We start from the raw sequence: 26,112 nt of genomic DNA on the forward strand, positions 1-26,112 counted from the left end.
GACCTGCTTAACACTGTAAAAACCCTGGAATACGCCAAATGACCCGCTTAACATTGTAAAAACCCTGGAATACACCACATGACATGCTTAACACTGTAAAAACCCTGGAATACGCCACATGACCCGCTTAACATTGTAAAAACCCTGGAATACGCCACATGACCTGCTTAACATTGTCAAAACCCTGGAATACGCCACATGACCTGCTTAACATTGTCAAAAACCTGGAATACGTCAAATGACCTGCTTAACATTGTAAAAACCCTGGAATACGTCAAATGACCCACTTAACATTGTAAAAACCCTGGAATACGTCAAATGACCTGCTTAACATTGTAAAAACCCTGGAATACGCCATATGACCCACTTAACATTGTAAAAACCCTGGAATACGTCAAATGACCTGCTTAACATTGTAAAAACCCTGGAATACGTCAAATGACCTGCTTAACATTGTAAAAACCCTGGAATACGTCAAATAACGGGCTTAACATTGTAAAAGCCCTGGAATACGTCAAATGACCTGCTTAACATTGTCAAAAACCTAGAATACGTCAAATGACCTGCTTAACATTGTAAAAACCCTGGAATAAATCAAATGACCTGCTTAACCTTGTCAAAAACCTGGAATACGTCAAATGACCCGCTTAACATTGTAAAAAAACCCTGGAATACGTCAAATGACCCACTTAACATTGTAAAAACCCTGGAATACATCAAATGACCTGCTCAGCATTGTAAACACCCTGGAATACGCCACATGACAAGCTTAACATTGATTTGATGGTCTTCTCAGCCACTCAGTATGTGTTCCAAGTTTCACTCTTGTCCAGGTATGCATGATGAATGCTAAGGTTCACTTTCTCAAGGAGGCCTCAGTGCATTCAGACTGAGCCATGTGCACTACACCACATCTGATGAATGCTAAGGTTCACTTTCTCAAGGAGGCCTCAGAGCATTCAGACTGAGCCATGTGCACTACACCACATCTGATGAATGCTAAGGTTCACTTTCTCAAGGAGGCCTCAGTGCATTCAGGCTGAGCCATGTGCACTACACCACATCTGATGAATGCTAAGGTTCACTTTCTCAAGGAGGCCTCAGAGCATTCAGACTGAGCCATGTGCACTACACCACATCTGATGAATGCTAAGGTTCACTTTCTCAAGGAGGCCTCAGTGCATTCAGACAGAGCAATGTACACTACACCACATCTGATGAATGCTAAGGTTCAGTTTCTCAAGGAGGCCTCAGTGCATTCAGATTGACACTACACCACATCTGATGAATGCTAAGGTTCACTTTCTCAAGGAGGCCTCTGAGCATTCAGACTGAGCCATGTGCACTACACCACATCTGATGAATGCTAAGGTTCAGTTTCTCAAGGAGGCCTCAGTGCATTCAGATTGACACTACACCACATCTGATGAATGCTAAGGTTCAGTTTCTCAAGGAGGCCTCAGTGCATTCAGACTGAGCCATGTGCACTACACCACATCTGATGAATGCTAAGGTTCACTTTCTCAAGGAGGCCTCAGTGCATTCAGACTGAGCCATGTGCACTACACCACATCTGATGAATGCTAAGGTTCACTTTCTCAAGGAGGCCTCAGTGCATTCAGGCTGAGCCATGTGCACTACACCACATCTGATGAATGCTAAGGTTCACTTTCTCAAGGAGGCCTCAGTGCATTCAGGCTGAGCCATGTGCACTACACCACATCTGATGAATGCTAAGGTTCACTTTCTCAAGGAGGCCTCAGAGCATTCAGACTGAGCCATGTGCACTACACCACATCTGATGAATGCTAAGGTTCAGTTTCTCAAGGAGGCCTCAGTGCATTCAGATTGACACTACACCACATCTGATGAATGCTAAGGTTCACTTTCTCAAGGAGGCCTCAGAGCATTCAGACTGAGCCATGTGCACTACACCACATCTGATGAATGCTAAGGTTCAGTTTCTCAAGGAGGCCTCAGTGCATTCAGACTGAGCCATGTGCACTACACCACATCTGATGAATGCTAAGGTTCACTTTCTCAAGGAGGCCTCAGTGCATTCAGACTGAGCCATGTGCACTACACCACATCTGATGAATGCTAAGGTTCACTTTCTCAAGGAGGCCTCAGAGCATTCAGGCTGAGCCATGTGCACTACACCACATCTGATGAATGCTAAGGTTCAGTTTCTCAAGGAGGCCTCAGAGCATTCAGACTGAGCCATGTGCACTACACCACATCTGATGAATGCTAAGGTTCAGTTTCTCAAGGAGGCCTCAGTGCATTCAGGCTGAGCCATGTGCACTACACCACATCTGCAAGGCAGATCCCTGACCAGCAGCATAATCCAATGTGCTAGTCAGGCCTCAAGTGCATGATCTCTCAACATTCGTACTGCATTACATTTTATATAACCTTTGTTAATGTCATATCTTGTATCAAATACAAGTTCTTGTCAGTCTTTATCTTATATGTGCCTCAGTAAATGTTATATCTTGTATCAAATACAAGTTGGTAAATGTCATAGCTTGTATCAAATACCAGTTCTGGTCAGTCTTCAGTAGAGCACTAATGAAGGCAGCCAGACAGCAGCCAAAAGCTTCACTGTAAAGTGACATTCATTTCTTCACCGCACACTTCAAAAATCTTCCATCTTGAATGAAATACAGTCATCAGTGTGTATGATCCACTCCCTGTTCAACACCTCACCCCTCCCTTTCTGACAGACACAAACATCAGAGAGGAACAAGAAAGGGAGCAGGAGGCAGGGAGACATGGACTGATTCTTACCTCCATCACAAACTGCCCAGCATAGGTCCCCTGCAATGGAGAATCAAACAAACACTATGCTATTCTCTCTTCAACAAGTCCACTTTCTCATTTTTCACTTTTAAAAGCCTGCATAAAATAATGATAAAAAAATTAAAGAAAGAATACTTCAAACAAAATGCACTTCAAAACAGTCAAATCCATGTTAGGGATTTTGAAAATGTCAACATCTGTGGTATCTCTCAGTCCCCCCCCCCCCCCCCCCCCACACACACACACCACATGCACACAAACACACACACACACACATACACACAAATTCAGAAAGACACACATACACACACACACACACACACACACACACACACACACACACACACACATACACACAAATTCAGAAAGACACACATACACACACATACACGCACACACACAGACACGCACACACACATACACGCACACACACAAACACACAGACACACAGACACGCACACACACACACACACACACTCACACACAGACACACACATACACACACAACTTACAGTCATGGTGGAACTCTGTCCTGCAGCCAACAATCCCACAGCCCACATCACTTTCATGGCCATCCCATAATGCTGGCTTAGCCACTCCCCCTGTACATACAATACAGTACAATGCAATACAATACTATACAGTACAATACAATACAATACAATACACATCACTTTCATGGCCATCCCATAATGCTGGCTTAGCCACTCCCCCTGTACAATACAATACAGTACAATGCAATACAATACAATACAATACAATACAATACAATACAATACAGTACAATGCAATACAATACAGTACAATACAATACAATACAGTACAATGCAATACAATACAATACAATACAGTACAATGCAATACAATACAGTACAATACAACACAACACAGCACACATCACTTTCATGGCCATCCCATAATGCTGACTTAGCCACTCCCCCTGTACAATACAATACAGTACAATGCAATACAATACAGTACAGTACAATGCAATACAATACAATACAATACAATGCAATACAACACAACACAACACAACACAGCACACATCACTTTCATGGCCATCCCATAATGCTGGCTTAGCCACTCTCCCTGCACAATACAATACAGTACAATGCAATACAATACAGTACAATGCAATACAATACAATACGGTCCAATGCAATACAATACAATACAATGCAATACAACACAATACAATACAATACAATGCAATACAACACAACACAACACAGCACACATCACTTTCATGGCCATCCCATAATGCTGGCTTAGCCACTCTCCCTGTACAATACAATACAGTACAACACAATACAATACAATACAATGCAATGCAATACAATACAGTACAATACAATGCAATGCAATACAGTACAATACAATGCAATACAATACAGTACAATGCAATACAACACAACACAGCACACATCACTTTCATGGCCATCCCATAATGCTGGCTTAGCCACTCCCCCTGTACAATACAATACAGTACAATACAATACAACACAATACAATACAAAACAATACAATGCAACCCAAATCACTATCATCACTAACCCATAAAGCTGGTAATAATGTGGAGTGGTGGTGTAGTGGTCACAACACGTCCACCTGGGAAGTGAGATAAGCTGAGCGCACTGGATCAAATCCTATTCTCCCCAATGTTTTATTTTATCCCCCTTTGCTAAACCTTGAGTGGTGGTCTGGACACTAGTCATTCGATTAGCACTGCAGACTTACAACTGGGAGGATGGAGGTTTGAGCCCCATCAGAGGTAGGTTTTACAGCCCGTGGCCAGCTCCGACCTACAGCTGAATGTGGAGGTTTGAGCCCCATCAGAGGTAGGTTTTACAGCCCGTGGCCAGCTCCGACCTACAGCTGAATGTGGAGGTTTGAGCCCCATCAGAGGTAGGTTTTACACCCCGTGGCCAGCTCCGACCTACAGCTGAATGTGCTATGGGCCCAAACGGGAAGACGGGCCACATGGTCTGGGGTCACCCACTTCATGGATGTGTCACTGGTAGTGGTGCTCAAATGTCGTGACCAACACTGCAGGTGTCAGCATGGCTGATGCCACAATATATCATGACAGTACAGCCTTGTCAAGTAGTCCAAACCTAAACAGACCCCAACTGAAATACAGAAAACAAACAATAGCTTCCAAATTTCTGAGGCACCAAACAAAACAATGAATAGATAAATAGGTTTCTTCAAAAAAAAAATATATAAAAAGAAAAGAAAGAAAGAAAACAGACAGGAGCCAACAAATGACAGCCTGCTGACAGACAGCGACAGATCTCACGGCTTCTCTGAGCGTGGCATAGTCAGTGTCGGAGAAGGCTGCCGCGAACACAGCCACAATGAACAGGTTGATCATGAACGACACAAACAGTGCCAACACTGAAACACACACACAGTCATAAACAATAGTCATATATGCATATACACATGCATGGACACACACACACAAACACACACACACACACACACAGACACACACATACACATATATATGCACACACACACACACACACACACACACACACACACACACACACACACACATGGACACTAACATACACATTCATGTACACACATCAGTGTTACTGGATTCTGACAATGTTGGTACACATCAGTATTCAGCAAGAATGCCATTAAAACTAGTCCAAACTTGTGCAGTGCTCAGTTCAGTGTACCCAGTGTACCCAGTGAGACACCCTGACCCTACATGGCCCAAACAATGACAATGAACTGTACCCAGTGAGACACCCTGACCCTACATGGCCCAAAGAATGACAATGAACTGTACCCAGTGACAGACCTGACCCTACATGGCCCAAAGAATGACACTGAACTTTACCCAGTGAGACACCCTGACCCTACATGGCCCAAAGAATGACAATGAACTGTACCCAGTGAGACACCCTGACCCTACATGGCCCAAAGAATGACACTGAACTGTACCCAGTGAGACACCCTGACCCTACATGGCCCAAAGAATGACACTGAACTGTACCCAGTGAGACACCCTGACCCTACATGGCCCAAACAATGACAATGAACTGTACCCAGTGAGACACCCTGACCCTACATGGCCCAAACAATGACAATGAACTGTACCCAGTGAGACACCCTGACCCTACATGGCCCAAACAATGACAATGAACTGTACCCAGTGAGACACCCTGACCCTACATGGCCCAAACAATGACAATGAACTGTACCCAGTGAGACACCCTGACCCTACATGGCCCAAAGAATGACACTGAACTGTACCCAGTGAGACACCCTGACCCTACATGGCCCAAACAATGACACTGAACTGGAATGTTTATCATACTAAAAATAGTACTGTTGCTATCAAAAAATGCTTGACACAGCTATCAAAGTTCACTTCAAATCACATCAGCCTTGAGCAAGGCCGGCCTAACAAAAAAATAAATGATTTATTTAAAAGAAAAAACCTCTTACCGGATTCAATGACGTAATACATGTTGGCTTCCTTCACGGCCCCAGTGTCTCTGCGATCCACATCCCGTGACTGTCGACAGCAGAGAAACACACCCACCATTCACAATCATCAACACAGCACAGCAAAACATAGCGGCAAACAACGCTCTGTTATCAAAGAAATAAAGAAGGTGCGCATCAGACAGTAAGGACGGTGGGAATCGGTGACAGTGCTGGGCTGAACAAGCCAACTCAACAGTTTGCTTCGCAGTAAGAATTTTCCTAAGTCTATGTATGCTCTGCGCTAATTCGTTGTCTGCAAAAGGAAAATTCTTACAGCCAAGCATACTTACAGCAGCAGAGACTGACTGTGCAATCCAGCCTGATTCAGTAATAAATCCACTGACTGTAGGAAACTGATATTCAGTACGGTGATATCATCAACATATCCTACCTCCAAAGTATCCACTACACACACACACACACACACACGAAAGCACACACACACAAATACACACAAACACACACAACCACACATACACACAAACGCACACACAACACACTCACACACACCACACACACACACATACACACACACCACACTCACACGCTCCACATTCACACACACCACACTCACACACACACCATACACAGACGCACACACACACACACACACACACACACACACACTGACCAGCACAAGAGCAGAATGCAGGTAGATGTTGTGCGGCATGATGACAGCCCCCACAATGCCCACCAGCTGTTTGATGGCCTCTCTCTCACACCCTGTACACCAGGGGTACCACAGACCTTCCAGGATCAGTACAGCATCTGGCTTCACCATGATGTACTGTGGGACATCACCATCATCATCACCATCACCATCATCATCACCATCACCATCATCATCATCATCACCATCATCATCATCATCATCATCACCATGTACGACACACCACACCCTGTACACCAGGGGTACCACAGACCTTCCAGGATCAGTACTGTGTCTGGCTTCACCATGATGTACTGTGGGAACATCAGTGTGTGTGCACACCATGTGTGGGTGTATGCAGGTTTGCTAAGCATGGCCCTTTCTCGTTCCTTTTTTTTTTTTTTTTTTTAGTCATTTCAATCATTCCTTCCATGTATCTTTCTCTTTCTTCCTTCGGTTTATGGCAAGGTCTGGCATCTGCTGCTCTTTTCTTTTGCTTTTTTTTTTCTTTTTCTTTTTTTTTTTTTACAGCAGATATACTGTAGTTTATGATCTCTCCACATGCTCTGAAACCTCCTTGACATCAAAACTAGGGAAGGGCGGAGAGGCACAAGGTGGAGGTGCCAGAGGTGACAGGTGACAGGTGAGAGGTGTGAGCACTGACCTTGCAGAGGAAGCAGACAGCCATGACCAGGATGACAGGTGACAGAGGTGAGAGGTGAGGTGACAAGTGAGAGGTGAGGTGACAGGTGAGAGGTGACAGGTGACAGGTGAGAGGTGAGGTGACAGGTGAGAGGTGACAGGTGAGAGGTGACAGGTGACAGGTGAGAGGTGAGGCGACAGGTGACAGGTGACAGGTGAGAGGTGAGGTGACAGGTGACAGGTGAGGTGACAGGTTACAGGTGAGAGGTGAGGTGACAGGTGAGAGGTGAGGTGAGAAGTGTGAGGAGAGAGATGAGAGGTGAGGTGACAGGTGAGAGGTAAGGTGAGAGGTGACAGAGGTGAGAGGTGAGAGGAGAGGAGAGGTGAGAGGTGAGAGGAAAGAGATGAGAGGTGACAGAGGTGAGAGGAGAGGAGAGGAGAGGTGAGAGGTGAGAGATGAGAGGTGAGGTGAGAGGTGAGAGGTGACAGAGGTGAGAGGGGTGAGAGGTGACAGAGGTGAGAGGTGACAGAGGTGAGAGGGGTGAGAGGTGACAGAGGTGAGAGGAGAGGTGAGAGGTGTGAGCACTGACCACAAAGAGGAAGCAGACAACCATGACCAGGATGACAGGTGACAGAGATGAGTTGAGAGGTGACAGGTGAGAGGTGAAAGGTGACAGAGGTGAGGTGAGAGGTAAGAGGTGAGGTGAGAGGAGAGGAGAGGTGACAGGTGAGAGGTGTGAGCACTGACCATAATTACAGAGGAAGCAGACAGCCATGACCAGGATGACAGGTGACAGAGATGAGAGGTGTGAGGTGAGAGTTGAGGTGAGGTGATAGGTGAGGTGAGAGGTGTGAGCCTGATCATGTAGAGGAAGCAGACAGCCATGACCAGGATGACAGGTGTGAGGTGACAGATGTGAGAGATGAGAGATGATAGGTGAGGTGAGAGGTGACAAAGGTGAGAGGTGAGGTGAGAGGTGAGGTGAGAGGTGGAGAAGAACCAGGCAGACATGACCAGGATTGCAGGTGAGAGGTGACAGGTGACAGATGACAGAAGTATGAGGTGAGAGGTGACAGAGGTGAAAGGTGAGGTGACAGGTGAGGTGAGAGGTGACAGGTGAGAGGTGAGAGGAGAGGTGTGAGCACTGACCATGTAGAGGAAGCAGGCAGCCATGACCAAGATGACAGGTGACAGAGGTGAAAGGTGAGGTGACAGGTGAGGTGAGAGGTAAGAGGTGACAGGTGAGAGGTGAGAGGGGAGGTGTGAGCACTGACCATGTAGAGGAAGCAGGCAGCCATGACCAGAATGAGGGCCCCAAAGAAGGCCTCCAGCTTCCTCAGGCCTGCCGACTCCAGGAACAGGAAGGTGAAGGTGTCTGCCCCCGTGATCAGCACACCCGCCCACAGGGGCACCCTGAAACCACCCTCATCAGTACCCTGAAACCACCCTCATCAGTACCCTGAAACCACCCTCATCAGTACCCTGAAACCACCCTCATCAGTACCCTGAAACCACCCTCATCAGTACCCTAAACCACCACTCATCAGTACCCTGAAACCACCCTCATCAGTACCCTGAAACCACCTCTCATCAGTACCCTAAACCACCCTCATCAGTACCCTAAACCACCACTCATCAGTACCCTGAAACCACCTCTCAACAGTACCCTAAACCACCCTCATCAGTACCCTAAACCACCACTCATCAGTACCCTGAAACCACCCCTCATCAGTACCCTGAAACCACCCTCATCAGTACCCTGAAACCATCCCTCATCAGTACCCTAAACCACCTCTCATCAGTACCCTGAAACCACCCTCATCAGTACCCTAAAACCACCCTCATCAGTACCCTGAAACCACCCTCATCAGTACCCTCATCAGTACCCTAAAACCACCCTCATCAGTACCCTGAAACCACCCTCATCAGTACCCTGAAACCATCCCTCATCAGTACCCTGAAATCATCCCTCATCAGTACCCTGAAACCACCCTCATCAGTACCCTAAAAAAAACCTCATCAGTACCCTAAAACCACCCTCATCAGTACCCTGAAACCATCCCTCATCAGTACTCTGAAACCACCCTCGTCAGTACCCTGAAACCACCCTCATCAGTACCCTAAAACCACCCTCATCAGTACCCTAAAACCACCAATACTTTAGCATTGTTAATAATTTCTGAAAGTTTGATTCACAGTGCAGTTTGACAATTCATTTGATTAAATTTACAATTACCTTTGTTCTGGGTTCTTGTTTTTTTGTACATGGATTTTTTTTGATTTTTTTTTGGCTAAAATCACAATATGTGGACAGAAGAACACACACACACACACACACACACACACACATTCACACACACACACACATCATACATATACCAAAACACACAACCACACACATATACCCTCACCACTCACACACACTCTCCCCCCCCACCCACCACACACACCCTCTCCACCCAAACACCCACCTCCCCTCATCACCCATCCACTCACCCACACACACCATCTCCACCCACCACCATAATCACCCATACACACACCCTCACCACCCACACCCTCCATCCCCACACACACACCCACACACAAGGTCACCCACCTGTGGTCTGACAAAAGGCTGATGGCGATGGCCGAACCGATGACCTCCTGGATGTCACTGCCGATGATGGCTATCTCTGTCATCATCCACAGCACCAGGCGTGGGACACGGGGGTACTCCTGTCTGCACACCTCTGCCAGGTGCATACCTGTCCACATTGTTATCATCATTATCATTATCACCATCATTATTGTTATCATCATCATCATAATCGTTGTTGTTATCATCATCATCATCATCACCCACAGCACCAGGCGTGGGACACAGGGATACTCCTGTCTGCACACCTCTGCCAGATGCATACCTGTCCACACTGTTATCCTATATCATCGTTGTCATCATCATCATCATCATCACCATCATCATTTATGCCATCATCATCATCATCACCCACAGCACCAGACGTGGGACACAGGGATACTCCTGTCTGCACACCTGCGCCAGGTGCACACCTGTCCAAATCGTTATCATCATCATCATCACCCACAGCACCAGGCACGGGACATGGGTACTCATGTAGACACTGCGGCTAGGTGCATACCTGTTGACATTAACATCATCAATGATGTCATCATCACCCACAGCACCAGATGTGGTACGCATGTGTACCCCTATTGGCACACCTAATCACTGTTAATGTCACTATGAACTATGACACACTGCAACACATTCATAACCACCCTGTTTACAGAACTTCTTTTTGGTATTGTTTCATCCCTCTTACAGTCCTTACCTGAAAACAGCCCTTACCTGTCACACAGCCCTTAGGTGTCACACAGCCTTTAACACAGCCCTTACCTGTCACACAGCCTTTAACATAGCCCTTACCTGTTACACAGCCCTTAATACAGCCCTTACCTGTTACACAGCCCTTAACACAGCCCTTACCTGTTACACAGCCCTTAACACAACCCTTACCTGTCACACAGCCCTTAACACAGCCTTTACCTGTTACACAGCCCTTAACACAACCCTTACCTGTCACACAGCCCTGAACACAGCCCTTACCTGTTACACAGCCCTTAACACAACCCTTACCTGTCACACAGCCCTTACGTGTCACACAGCACTTAACACAACCCTTACCTGCAACACAGTCCTTAACACAGACCTTACCTGTCACACAGCCCTTAACACAGCCCTTACCTGTCACACAGCCCTTAACACACCCCTTACCTGCCACACAGCCCTTAACACAACCCTTACCTGTCACACAGCCCTTACCTGTCACACAGCCCTTACCACAGCCCTTACCTGTCACACAGCCCTTAACACAGCCCTTACCTGTTACACAGCCCTTAACACAACCCTTACCTATCACACAGCCCTTAACACAGCCCTTACCCGTCACACAGCCCTTAACACAACCCTTACCTGCAACACAGTCCTTAACACAGCCCTTACCTGTCACACAGCCCTTAACACAACCCTTACCTGTCACACAGTCCTTAACACAGCCCTTACCTGTTACACAGCCCTTAACACAACCCTTACCTGTCACACAGCCCTTAACACAACCCTTACCTGTATCTCAGCCCTTACCTGTCACACAGCCCTTAACACAACCCTTACCTGTCACACAGCCCTTAACACAACCCTTACCTGCAACACAGCACAGCAATTACCTGTCACACAGCCCTTAACACAGCCCTTACCTGTCACACAGCCCTTAACACAACCCTTACCTGTCACACAGCCCTTAACACAGTCCTTACCTGCCACACAGCCCTTAACACAACCCTTACCTGTCACAAAGCCCTTAACACAACCCTTACCTGTAACACAGCACAGCCATTACCTGTCACACAGCCTTTAACACAACCCTTACCTGTATCACAGCACAACCATTACCTGTCACACAGCCCTTACCTGTCACACAGCCCTTAACACAACCCTTACCTGTAACACAGCACAGCCATTACCTGTCACACAGCCTTTAACACAACCCTTACCTGTAATACAGCACAGCCCTTACCTGTCACACAGCCCTTAACACAGCCCTTACCTGTCACACAGCACAGCCCTTACCTGTCACACAGCCCTTAACACAGCCCTTACCTGTCACACAGCACAGCCATTACCTGTCACACAGCCCTTAACACAGCCCTTACCTGTAACACAGCCCTTAACACAGCCCTTACCTGTAACACAGCACAGCCCTTACCTGTCACACAGTCCTTAACACAGCCCTTACCTGTCACACAGCCCTTAAAACAAACCCTTACCTGTAACACAGCACAGCCCTCACCTGTCACACAGCCCTTAACACAGCCCTTACCTGTAACACAGCACAGCCCTTACCTGTCACGCAGTCCTTAACACAGCCCTTACCTGTCACACAGCCCTTAACACAGCCCTTACCTGTAACACAGCACAGCCCTTACCTGTCACACAGCCCTTAACACAGCCCTTACCTGTAACACAGCACAGCCCTTACCTGTCATCCAGTCCTTAACACAGCCCTTACCTGTCACACAGCCAAGCCGTGCTGCCATCAGCTGTAGAATCAGTCCCATCACTGTCGACCACATCAACACCCACAGCAACTGTCAACACCACATTACACCAATACAACTGTCAACACCACATTATGCCAAGACAACTGTCAACACCACATTACACCAATACAACTGTCAACACCAAATTATGTCAGCACCATATTATGCCAGCACCACATCATGTTCATAAAATGTCATCACATTATGTCAATACCACATTATGTCAATGAACTGTTAACACCACATTTGTCAATACAACTGTCATGGTCAACTTATGTCAATACCACATATGTCAATAAACTGTCAACACCACAAATGTCAATACAACTGTTGGCATCAACTTATGTCAACACCACATTATGTCAACACCATATGTAAACACATGTCAATACAACTGTCAGCATCAACTTATATCAACACCACATCTCAACACATTTCAATAACTGTCAACACCATATTAGGTCAAAACAGCTGTCAACATCAACTTATATCCACGACACATTATGACAATACATCTGTCAACACCAAATTATGTCAATACAACTTTAACTGTCCACATTCACATCAGAAACAGTCATGAAAACAGAAATGCTAAGTAAAAATATCTAAAGAAGGCACATCGTTTTGAGCTAACCACAGCAATTGTAAAAACAATCAAACTGTAAAATTTCATAAGCTTGAACTCTTGTTGGAGCATGAAGTTATACAACATTTTTTAACAAACAATATGCCAAACTCATAAACATAATTATGCAAATGGCAAAGTTAGAAAAAGATGTCAAACAAAATTAAACAACCTTTCCCAATTTCATAAACCAGATTAATTTCAAATGTACATTCCTACTACCATCTTTAAAAAATGCAGATAGATATTCAAAACACGGGTTTTTGGAGCAACATATTTTTTTGCAAACGTTTTTTTTATAATTCAGCATACTTATGGATATTCAATGATAAAATGAAATTTGTATCAAATGATTCACATACAACACTCTGCAGATTCTTAATTCACAGTGTTCCATTTCACCACCCCAGTTCAATATATAGCTTGTTATTATTGCACAACACACACACACACACACACTCACACACACACAAACACACACACCCATCACCTTGTACTGGGCCACAGCTCCAGACTGCAGGTCAGACTGGATGTTACCAGGGTCCAGGTAGGCAATGCTCATGAGGAACCCCGGGCCTGTGAACGCCCATAGTCGCTTCCACCGAAACCTGTGCTGCTCACACACACACACACACACACACACACAGAGTTCACTGTGTGTTTTTCAAGTATGCATTACTGTGTTTGGACAAAACCATGTATGCTAAATCACATTTACAAGGCAGACACCTAACCAGCAGCATAACCCACATAACGCACTAGTTAGACCTTAAACTAAAGGCATGCATATGAATTACAATATATTCACATGCACACACACACACACATACACACACACACACATACACATCAAGCACACACACACACACACACGCAGAGGTCATTTCAGTAAATCACTGTCTGAACACTTCCAAAGAACAAAACAGAAAGAAAAATAGTTTTGAACGCGAGATACATGAACTTGATGAAGTGATTCCAAACGTCAACAATTTCAAATGTGATTTAATCAAGGTTTAAATATGAAACTGAAAAATACATTCCTATGAATTAAAACATGTCATAGATTTTCAGCAGACTGGCTGCATTACAAATTTCTTGTTAAAGAGTAACATGAAACAGATGCTTTTTGAAAATACCTAGATAATACAGATAGGTTATTGTATAATCATGCTGTTATTTCAAATATATATCATTTATAACAGATGTAAAAACGGCAGGATAAGATTGGGCCCCGCCTTCCAATGTTGAGACTAGTCACAGTGGATATAAACACTGTCCCAATAGTCATAAAAGTCTATGGGACCTAAAACTTTCAACATACAGGAACAAGTAGACACCACAACAACTTACATCGGTGGTGCGGGGAATGTGGACAGAGTTTGGTTTTATGTCCACTTCAGACTGGTCATCCTCACTGATCACATTGCCCAGGACATCCTGGTACAATGCATGCTCAGTGCCAGCGCCTGGAACATGTATATCATGCTGATGTCTGGAACATGTATATCATGCTGATGTCTGGAACATGTATATCATGCTGTCTGGAACATGTATATCATGCCATGGTATACTGGTGCCTGGAACATGTATAACATGCCATGATATGCTGGTGCCTGGAACATGTATATCATGCTATGGTATGCTGGTGCCTGGAACATGTATATCATGCTATGGTATGCTGGTGCCTGGAACATGTATATCATGCCATGATATGCAGTGCCTGGAACATGTATATCATGCCTTGGTATGCTGGTGCCTGGAACATGTATATCATGCTGATGTCTGGAACAAGTACATCATGCTGTCTGGAACATGTATATTATGCCATGAAATACTGGTGCCTGGAACATGTATATCATACCATGATATGCTGGTACCAGAACATGTATATCATGTCATGGTATGCTGGTGCCTGGAACATGTATATAATGCCATAATATAAAGTGCCTGGAACATGTATATCATGCTGATGTCTGGAACATGTATATCATGCTGATGTCTGGAACATGTATATCATGCCATTACATGCTGGTGCCTGGAACATGTATATCATGCCATTATATGTTGGTGTTTGGAACATGTATATAATACCATTGCATGCTGTTGTTTAGAACATGTATGTCATACCATTATATGCTGGTGTTTGGAACTATTATATATCATACCATAACATGCTGGTGCCTGGAACATGTATATCATATCATCATATGCTGGTGTTTGGACTATCATATATCATACCATTACATGCTGGTGCCTGGAACATGTATATCATGCCATTACATGCTGGTGCCTGGAACATGTATATCATGCCATTATATGTTGGTGTTTGGAACATGTATATAATACCATTGCATGCTGTTGCTTGGAACATGTATGTCATACCATTATATTCTGGTGTTTGGAACTATTATATATCATACCATAACATTCTGGTGCCTGGAACATGTATATCATATCATTATATGCTGGTGTTTGGACTATCATACATCATACCATTACATGCTGGTGCCTGGAACATGTATATCATGCCATTACATGCTGGTGCCTGGAACATGTATATCATGCCATTATATGTTGGTGTTTGGAACATGTATATAATACCATTGCATGCTGTTGCTTGGAACATGTATGTCATACCATTATATGCTGGTGTTTGGAACTATCATATATGATACTATTACATGCTAGTGCCTGGAACATGTATATCATGCCATTACATGCTGGTGCCTGGAACATGTATATCATGCCATTATATGCTGGTGTTTGGAACATGTATATCATACCATTGCATGCTGTTGTTTGGAACATGTATATCACACCATCACATGCTGGCGGCTGGAACATGTATATCATACCATTACATGCTGGTGCCTGGAAAATGTACATTACACCATGATGTGCTGATCCTGGAACATCCCTACATCCATCACATCATATTATTATTACATACCATAGTATACTGTGTCATTCTTATCAAATCAAATCATGTTGCTTACAGTCAAGCCAACCACAAGGGGCCATTTCAGGGCTGAATCCTGTCTGTTCTTAAAATCAATCAAAGAGGTACCAAAACATTGTTAAAAAGATCAATTAAAATAATGCTAAAATGACCAAGTCAACCACATCTCATTCAATCAACATAAAAGTGAAATCAAGTTTAAGATGTGCATTCTCTTCAGGACCTGGAAAACAGTATCCAGAAGAACAGGGTCAGAACAGGGTCTTAATGGAGCTAGCTGTAAACTGTTTGAAACATTGCTGCATCCCATCACTTCATATTACATGAGTACTTATCATCATGGTAGAGTGTGTCATGTTTTATCTCACAATATCAGTATATATCCAGTTTTGCACTGCTACCTACCTACACAAACATCTATTTGAAAGATACACTTTGACTTAAAACCAACAGAAGAATCTGATGTAAATACACATTTGAGAACAAATGCACTGATTGTATACAAATACAACAATCTGACATAGACATAACCCAAGAACAAATACACTGATTGTATACCAATACAAGGATATGACATAGACATAACCCAAGAACAAATACACTGATTGTGTACCAATACAACAATCTGACATAGACATAACCCAAGAACAAATACACTGATTGTATACCAATACAAGGATATGACATAGACATAACCCAAGAACAAATACACTGATTGTGTACCAATACCAGGATATGACATTGATGATTGATATTACACAGGAACAAACACACTGACTGTACGAATAAAACAATCTGACACTGACATAACCCAAGAAAATTAATACACTGACAACATGAACAGAAACTCTGAAACAAAACACAAGCACTGACTGCATTACCAAGAAGCCAACACACTGACTACATACACACCAGCAGAACTGTGATGAGCACTGGCCCCGTACAGTGCACCCTGGGTGTATCCACCCTGGCTGTCAGGGTCCCCCAGAAGGGGGTCCCTCTCCCCTGACATGGCTGACGATCACCACCCCGTGCTGCGTCACTGGTGGAGGTGATGGGGAGGGAGGGGGGTCATGGTGGTGTGGCGTGCCTCAACTGATGTCAGTCATGCTGTCACGGAGGTCTGCTGACAACGAACTTAATAATAATGATAATAATGATAACTGTAATAATAATAATAAAGAAGAAGAGCAGAAATGAACATTAATTCAGCTGTTTTTCTCTTACTTTACTTACTGTAATGAACACTTATTCAGCTGTTTTTCTCTTACTTTACTTACTTACTGTAATGAACACTTATTCAGCTGTTTTTCTCTTACTTTACTTACTGTAATGAACACTAATTCAGCTGTTTTTCTCTCACTTTACTTACTTACTGTAATGAACACTTATTCAGCTGTTTTTCTCTCACTTTACTTACTGTAATGAACACTTATTCAGCTGTTTTTCTCTTACTTTACTTACTGTAATGAACACTAATTCAGCTGTTTTTCTCTCACTTTACTTACTTACTGTAATGAACACTTATTCAGCTGTTTTTCTCTTACTTTACTTACTGTAATGAACACTAATTCAGCTGTTTTTCTCTCACTTTACTTACTTACTGTAATGAACACTAATTCAGCTGTTTTTCTCTCACTTTACTTACTGTAATGAACACTAATTCAGCTGTTTTTCCCTTATTTTACTTACTGCAATGAACACTTATTCAGCTGTTTTTCTCTTACTTTACTTACTTACTGTAATGAACACTTATTCAGCTGTTTTTCTCTCACTTTACTTACTGTAATGAACACTTATTCAGCTGTTTTTCTCTCACTTTACTTACTGTAATGAACACTTATTCAGCTGTTTTTCTCTCACTTCACCTACAGTCCATGATCCCCCCTGGCATGTAAGGCATTAGCCTCTGTGGCTGTTTCTCTAACAAAGCACTTTTCAGGGGACCAGGTTGTTAGCACCATGCCCCCCCCCCCCCCCCCCCCCCCCCCCCCCCCACCCCCAACATGGAGGTCCAGTGGATATGGCTTTGTCAGGCCTCTACCTTCTCTACCTGTCCTCTTTGTCAGGCCTCTACCTTCTCTACCTGTCCTCTTTGTCAGGCCTCTACCTTCTACCTGTCCGCTTTGTCAGGCCTCTACCTTCCACCTGTCCATTCACAGTAACACTTCACAGGACAAATCCTGTCTCCGTTCACAGTAACACTTCACAGGACTAATCCTGTCTCCATTCACAGTAACACTTCACAGGACTAATCCTGTCTCCATTCACAGTAATACTTCACAGGACTAATCCTGTCTCCATTCACTGTAACACTTCACAGGACTAATCCTGTCTCCATTCACTGTAACACTTCACAGGACTAATCCTGTCTCCATTCACAGTAACACTTCACAGGACTAATCCTGTCTCCATTCACAGTAATACATCACTGCACTAATCCTGTCTCCATTCACAGTAATACTTCACAGGACTAATCCTGTCTCCATTCACAGTAACACATCACTGCACTAATCCTGTCTCCATTCACAGTAACACTTCACAGGACTAATCCTGTCTCCATTCACAGTAACACATCACTGCACTAATCCTGCCTCCATTCACAGTAATACTTCACAGGACTAATCCTGTCTCCATTCACAGTAACACTTCACAGGACTAATCCTGTCTCCATTCACTGTAACACTTCACAGGACTAATCCTGTCTCCATTCACAGTAACACTTCACAGGACTAATCCTGTCTCCATTCACTGTAACACTTCACAGGACTAATCCTGCCTCCATTCACAGTAACACTTCACAGGACTAATCCTGTCTCCATTCACAGTAACACATCACTGCACTAATCCTGTCTCCATTCACAGTAATGTGTAGGGATGGGTGTGTGCATGTGTGAGTGTGTGTGTGTGTGTGTGTGTGTGTGTGTGTTCGCAAAATTAAAAAAAAAGTAAAGGCGTATTAACACCCATAAGAATTTCTCCCATGAATTCTCCTGTCAATAACATCACATGATTTTCATGAATTATTGATATTGTTGCCAGCTCACTTCACAGCTGACATAGCCAAGGGGATCTCAAGTCAATCTTAATGCATGGGCAAACTTAGCATGCCCCAAGGTCAAGTGGCATGAATCACAATGAATTCATCAACCTGATCAAGATGCAGTGCACTGAAAAATGTGGGACCTGAATTTATTGCCTGAACAACAATCTCTAACAGTATTCTGCAATTATGATAAAACATTTGGTTTCTGAGAAAGTGTTTTTTGGGTTTGTTTAGGTTTTCAGTTTTTGTTGTTGTTCTTGTTGTCTATTTTTGTTTTGTTTTTTACTTATTTGATACCGAATTTTATCACCAAGACCACCCCCACCCCTCCCCTTTCCATTCTCACAAACATGTACAGTTCTGTCTTGCCCCGATTCCTTTAGCACCACTGTCGTTTGGTGCCATTCCTCTGTCCTTTGTCTCTTACAACAACAACAAAAATCACCCCCACCCCAAGCACTTACACAGACATACCTGTAAATGTGGATGTAAGTGTGATGTACTGTGTGGAATGTTGTGTGGTCAGTCTGCTGACCAGATCTTCAGGCTGTGTGGAATGTTGTGTGGTCAGTCTGCTGACCAGATCTCCAGGCTGTGTGGAATGTTGTGTGGTCAGTCTGCTGACCAGATCTCCAGGCTGTGTGGAATGTTGTGTGGTCAGTCTGCTGACCAGATCTCCAGGCATCCCATGACGCCTTCACTGCCCCATCACCTTTTCTCTCATGTTGTCCAGAGGATTGGTTTAACTTCTGTAAGAAAAGCAACAATCATTATTCCTCGTGAAATATCATTCATTTCACTTTGTTTTGTTCTCTCTCTCTCTCTCTCTCTTGTTTCTTTTGTTTTTTGGAGGGGGGGGGATTGATCTTTGTCCTTCATAATAAGATGTTTGTATCAGGATTATGTACATGTGCATGTTTAAATGTGTATGTGAATGGCATGTCCTTATTTCTACATCTCTTTGTTACTTTGTGGATGTTTTGATTCATTTTCATTTTCTATTTGCCCTGAGGGCTGGATGAAAAAAAACACATGTATGCTTATTCCACTTCCCTCAATAAAAAAAACTTCGTTCGTTCGTTCATTCGTTCTCTCTCTTTCCGCACTTACTTAATATATACACTGTAATCTGTATATGTTTGGTTTTGGTTATGTGTGGCTTATGGTGTAGAAGGGATTTTTGAGTTTCTTCTTATTTTCAAAGGTCAATTCTATGTAGATAGCAAGAATGCGACTTCCATCCATGTTAACAACAGTGGAGTGAAAGATTCAATGTTTACAAAACCTTTCATACTGTACCCAGTGTCAAAACATATTTACTGATAACTCTAAAATGACACAAAGTATGCAGTGACAAGATTAAGTCTGGGCATTTCTGAAATTTAAGAACATAGTTGCTGTTATAGAGTGCACAATGAGACTGATTCATTATGTCCACTTTGCCAAAAGGAGAAAGAAAATGAAGCACACTTTGTTCTACCCTGTACTGTCTTGCATGATTTATCAGTACAATGCATGCCATTGAAATGTAAGTTCCCCGATCAGTTTAGATTATTGTTACTTATGGCATCTGCACACAAAACAAAGCAATAGAGTTTTGTCAAATTATCTGTGCAAACCGTTTAAGCTACATAACACTCTTGCATTAGTGTGACTGACAAAGCATGTCATACTTATAATGCGAATAACTTAACAGAGAGCTATTAACCAACCATGTATAATGTATCATATTTGCTGAATGCAGGTGTAATTGTTTATGTGTATTATGTATTACCTACCTTATAAGGTATGTTACTTAAAAACAGGTATGATCTATCATGTGTGTAATGTTCTACTTAGCAGAGTGTCGTTCAACATGGCATGATGTGTTGTCTATGATTATTTTTTGGTTGGATTTTTTTTTCGTTCATTTTCTCACATCCTTTGATTAGAAGCAACGCCCCATAACTGAATAACCTGAGTAAACGAATAAATAATCTATCCATCCTTCCATCTGCACACACACAGATACACCACTCATGCAGTTTATACACACTATTAATAGAGTGTCTGAAACCAGTGCGATGTGGAGCGGAAGGCCAGCTCGTCAATCGGGCCCATGTTTATACTGTACACCATGACGTGTTGGATGGCGGGGTGGGGACAGTGCAGGCAGAGCACAGAATGGGGAGACAACTTTGGAGACAAACAAACAACAAACTGGTGAAGAATAAAGCGGGCATGCTGACTTGCAGCAATCTGCAAATCGACTCGTATAAAAAAAAAAATAATAAAATCCAGTCTATTTTCTGACTCCATACCAAAACTAAACAGGAAGCAGACGACCTGTCAACCACGTTGCGTGCAAAGATGTTCAAACCTTAAGATATCGTCTGCTCCTCTCCAATCACTTTTACCTTCCCAAGATATGAGGTGAAGGTCACGCTAGGTTTGCAGAGTTACTTCCCATTAATAATTTTGCTCGACGACGAGTGCGTACGCGTGTGTGTTTGTGTATATGTGTGCGCGCGCGCGTGTGAATGCGTGCGAGCGTGTGTCTGTCGTTGTTGCATGCGTCCATGAATGCATGCGTACATGTTTGTGAGAATGTGTGTAGTGAAATTCCAGTGTAGTAAATGTGTGTGTGTGCATTTTTGCACAGCTTGCGCGGTATCGCTATCGGCGTGGTGTTAGCACTGACGGGTTAAGTCACAAGGAAAAGTACCACTGCCGGGAGTTCACAAACCTTTATCAGTAATTCACACTTCATGGGCACACGGCAACTTTTCAAACGGAACAAAATTAATAATATTGAAATATGAAAACTAATACTTTAATGATATCTACAGTCACCACTGCCGTGTGTCGCTAGCCGTGTAACTCACCACTGACTAGATTCGAACGCCAGCTCCTACCGTTCTCCAAGTCAACAGATGGTCGCTACGAAGCCACTGACAAGACTTGAACCTGGCTTCGTCAGCGAGTAAGCGGCGTCTAACTGTACGAAGGAAACAGCATTAAGCTTACTGAGGACGGGACATGGAAATGAAGGGCCGTGGGCAGGATCATCAGTTGATTTGCACGTCACGTGACGCTCTCATGACAGCTGTCAGTCAACTGTGGAGCCGCCTGTCTCCTTCGTGTCTCCCCCCTCCTCCACCTCCCCTCTACCATTCCCTCCTCTCTCTCCCTCTCCCCTCCTCCCCCAGCGCCGTATAGGCGCCACCACATCTGCTGCCTTTTTCTTGCTTTTTTTGCGTTGTTTGTTTTGTTTGTTTTTGACTGAGGGTGTGTGGTAGGTGCCTGACTTACTCAGTCATAAATCCAACGTGGAGTGGAGTGATGACCTGGAGGTAACGCATCCACCTAGGAGGCAACAAAAGGGTTGTTCCTGGCAAAATTCTGTAAAAAAATCCACTTCGATAGGAAAAACAAATAAAACTGCATGCAGGAAAAGAAGGAAAAAAAAAGGCACGGTGGCGCTGTAGTGTAGCGACGCGCTCTCCCTGGAGAGAGCAGCCCGAATTTCACACAGAGAAATCTGTTGTGATAAAAAGAATACAAATACAAAACATGATTTTTTTAAATAGTAAAAAGCTAAGTGATTACATTGAATTTTCGGATAAATGTAGTGTTAGGTTCCCCACCCCCATCCCCCGACATCCCCCCCCCTCCCCCCAGTTTCCAGGGACTAGTGTTTGCTCCTTTCAGCCAGAGGTGGCTGTCCCGCAACAGAGTCCAAGGGAACAGCAAGTGAAACAGCATCATGCTCTATAAACCTGGCAAATAATTACAGAACCATGCATTAACGTGAACATAATATCTGCGAAATAAAGCAACTTGAATATTTTGATTTAAACTATCACTGAGCTTGGCGCTACACAGAGCAACGCCACATTGGACTTGTCTCCCCAGAAAGGAAACAGATCAAAAGGTCAATTGTGACGTCACATCGACTGTACACAAAGTCCACTCCCAGGGGTGCTCGGTTTAGAACAATTGTGGGAAACGACAGACGTTCTGCGACTCAAACTGCAAGCCCATCACAGTCATCGTTTTCAAAAGCTGCAGACAGTCAAATCATTGTCTCTGTAACTTGTGCTTTCTCAGTTCTGGCACTGACGACGGAGTCGGCAAACACGCTTTTTCCACTTCGGCACTCACAACTTTGATCCGTCTGTGTTGTTGACATCTCAGCAGCTTATTTGAACTCTTCTGGGGTAGTCTTTCGGATGAGACGATAAACCGAGGTCCCGTGTGCAGCACGCACTTGGCGCACTGAAAAAGAACCCATGGCAACGAGAGTGTTGTCCTCTGGCGAAATTACGTAAAAAAAAATGAAATCCACTTTCATAGGTACACAAATATGTAAGCATGCACTCAAGGCCTGATTAAGCGCGTTGGGTTATGCTGCTGGTCAGGCATCTGCTCAACAGATGTGGTGTAGCGTGTATGGATTTGTCCGAACGCAGTGACGCCTCCTTGAGAAAGTGAAACTGAAAACTGAAACTGTGGGGCTGAGATTCAAAATCATATGGAACGAAAACTAAGTCCATCCCAACACAGACCTTAGTTATACCAGAGGCACTAAACTTAGCGAGATTAATCACTCAGCGCTTCGCGTGAAGCCGCCGCGCGAGCAGCTCTCGCCCGGAAATAGTATGCGCCCTCAAGCGGCCAGACAGTTACGGCAGCAGAGGAAATGGCTTGGTGTTCTGCTGTAAACTGCAAAAACTCGCGCAAAAAAGGATGGACATTGTTCCGATTTCCCAAAGATGAAGACAGGTAAGCGTTTCATGACTTTGTTTAATGAAGTATCGTGTTGATATGGACATTTATGTCGTTATTACATTCGTTAGTCAGAGCTTTGTTTAGCCGAGTGTGCAAAGTGAAAGTAGTTTTTAGCAAAACCGAAAGTAGAGCTGTGAAAGGTATCCGTGACGTTTTGTGATTGTGACTTTGGGTCTGGGACAGACAACATTAGAGCGGCATCAAAACTGAACCCAAAATGAGGCACTGTTTTAGTGATTAGAACCATAGTGATGCATTGATATAATTATGCAACACTGAATGTGTTGCTATGGTTGTAGTGTAGTGGTTATGGTAGACTGCTCAGCTAGCAGTCATAGTAATAGTAATCACTACTTGCAGTAGACGCCAGTCAAATCTTTCTAGTAATCAGTAATCACTCAGTTTAGCAGGAATGGCAGTAATAGTAGAAGCAGTTGCAGGAGCAGCAGCAACAGCAGCAGTAGTAGCAGCACCAGCTTTGTCATCATCATCATCATCTTCATCATCATCAGTAGTAGTTGTTGTTGTCGTGGTAGTAGTAATAGTACTGAGAAGGATGAAGAGAACAACTGAGGATGAAATGATACCAGTTTCTATAAATTGAAAACTGAATGAAAATAAATATTGAAATGCTATATTGCTTTTTTTGTACAGATGCAAAAAGTGGGTTCAGAACACCAGGCGAGCTGATCTACAGGGAAAAACCAGCGAGTACCTGTACACTAACTGCAAACTTTGCTCTGAACATTTTGAGCCAAATCAGTTTATGAATCCCAGTGCGGAAAAATTGAGTCTTGTGTGGAATGCTGTCCCCACATTATTCAACATTCCAAATCCACCACCTAAAGTCACAACAAAAAGAAAAATGCCCTGTCGACAGGATCACCCTGCAAGTTCCAAAAAAGCCAGAACCAGCCATGAATCACAGGAAAAAGCAGGTAATTTAATTTACTGTATATATTTGTATGTTTTTAAATTGCTGTAGCTTTTATATGTACAAGTATTTTGATATAATTATGTCAGACTTGTTATCTCTGCGATAATATTATTTAGAACTGTGTATATCACATTGTGTGGGGTGTGGATGAGGAGAGTGAAAAGGTAAAACATAAATGAACATATATGTCATTATTTCTGTCGCCTTGTCAGTGTCTCTCTCTCTCTCTCTCTCTCTCTCTCTCTCTCTCTCTCTCTCTCTCTCTCTCTCAGCTATTGTTTATTTGTATCTCTCACACATTTTCTGGAATGGTGTGTGTGTGTGTGTGTGTGTGTGTGTGTGTAATAGTCATAAACTAATTTTCATTTCCAGTGCCTGATCCTGTTCCTGGCCCCTCGGTTGACTGGCAGCCAACACCAGAAAGACAATAACAGAAAGTTTGCGTCTTCAAGTGGCAGGCAAAACAGAAAACTGCTCAAGCTGTGTCATATCTGAATTTTCCTTAGGCATTGACTTGCAAAATTACTACTGACTTTTACAAATATACTGCCTTAACATTATAAAATTTTAGTAAGTGATCTCAGAAAGGTTGAAATCAGGTATCTGAAGCAAAGTTCCTGTGGTAGTTGGTGCTATTTGTCGTGTCGGCTGTTGGTTCAAGGAGAAAGGCGAAAGTTTACGGCTGGATATGACACCTTTGTTTTCGTCTGTGTGGATCCCGACACCAACTGGGTGGGTAATTTCGATAATTTAATAGTAACTCTCTCTCTCTCTCTCTCTCTCTCTCTCTCTCTCTCTCTCTCTCTCTCTCTTTGCTGTATCTCTTTTAAAACCTATGGAGAATCTGCAAAATTATGTCGATAACCCACGTATTTATTTTGGGGGACATGCCGCAGACAGTCAACATACGCACATGCTTTTTCTGTGTTGCTTCTCCTTTGCGCCTGGCTGCTATCTACTGTCTGGGGGAAGGGAGAGGGTGGTGAGGGACGCGGCGCGCCGCGAGCGAGCGAGGCTTCAGTTTTGCACATAGGGGAAAGAAGGGAGTGTGCCCTCTCCCTCATTCTACAC

General features: G+C 43.7%; 1 protein-coding gene across 5 annotated transcripts in view; it reads right to left on the reverse strand.

Moving 5' to 3' along the window:
- The window catches only part of LOC143290284 (metal transporter nramp1 homolog), a 33,420-nt gene extending 11,137 nt beyond the window's left edge, over positions 1-22,283 (reverse strand). The window contains exons 1-13 of one of the 5 annotated variants that reach the window (XM_076599630.1): positions 22,199-22,283; positions 19,809-20,083; positions 17,201-17,411; positions 14,680-14,795; positions 13,820-13,942; positions 12,674-12,752; positions 10,207-10,354; positions 8,882-9,020; positions 6,947-7,102; positions 6,274-6,343; positions 5,105-5,202; positions 3,315-3,404; positions 2,791-2,820 (exon numbers count right to left, since the gene is read on the reverse strand). In XM_076599630.1, coding sequence (XP_076455745.1) covers positions 2,791-2,820; positions 3,315-3,404; positions 5,105-5,202; positions 6,274-6,343; positions 6,947-7,102; positions 8,882-9,020; positions 10,207-10,354; positions 12,674-12,752; positions 13,820-13,942; positions 14,680-14,795; positions 17,201-17,300 — 1,149 coding nt within the window. In that variant the 5' untranslated portion in view covers positions 17,301-17,411; positions 19,809-20,083; positions 22,199-22,283. Of the gene's footprint in view, positions 1-2,790; positions 2,821-3,314; positions 3,405-5,104; positions 5,203-6,273; positions 6,344-6,946; positions 7,103-8,881; positions 9,021-10,206; positions 10,355-12,673; positions 12,753-13,819; positions 13,943-14,679; positions 14,796-17,200; positions 17,426-19,808; positions 20,084-21,634; positions 21,755-22,198 lie in introns of those variants that run through there. The other 4 variants (XM_076599628.1, XM_076599632.1, XM_076599633.1 and 1 more) reach the window with 4 other exon arrangements.
- Positions 22,284-26,112: the final 3,829 nt, after the last annotated feature.

This window comes from Babylonia areolata, chromosome 15 (assembly GCF_041734735.1).
Source record: "Babylonia areolata isolate BAREFJ2019XMU chromosome 15, ASM4173473v1, whole genome shotgun sequence".
Classification (NCBI taxonomy): Eukaryota; Metazoa; Mollusca; class Gastropoda; order Neogastropoda; family Buccinidae; genus Babylonia; species Babylonia areolata.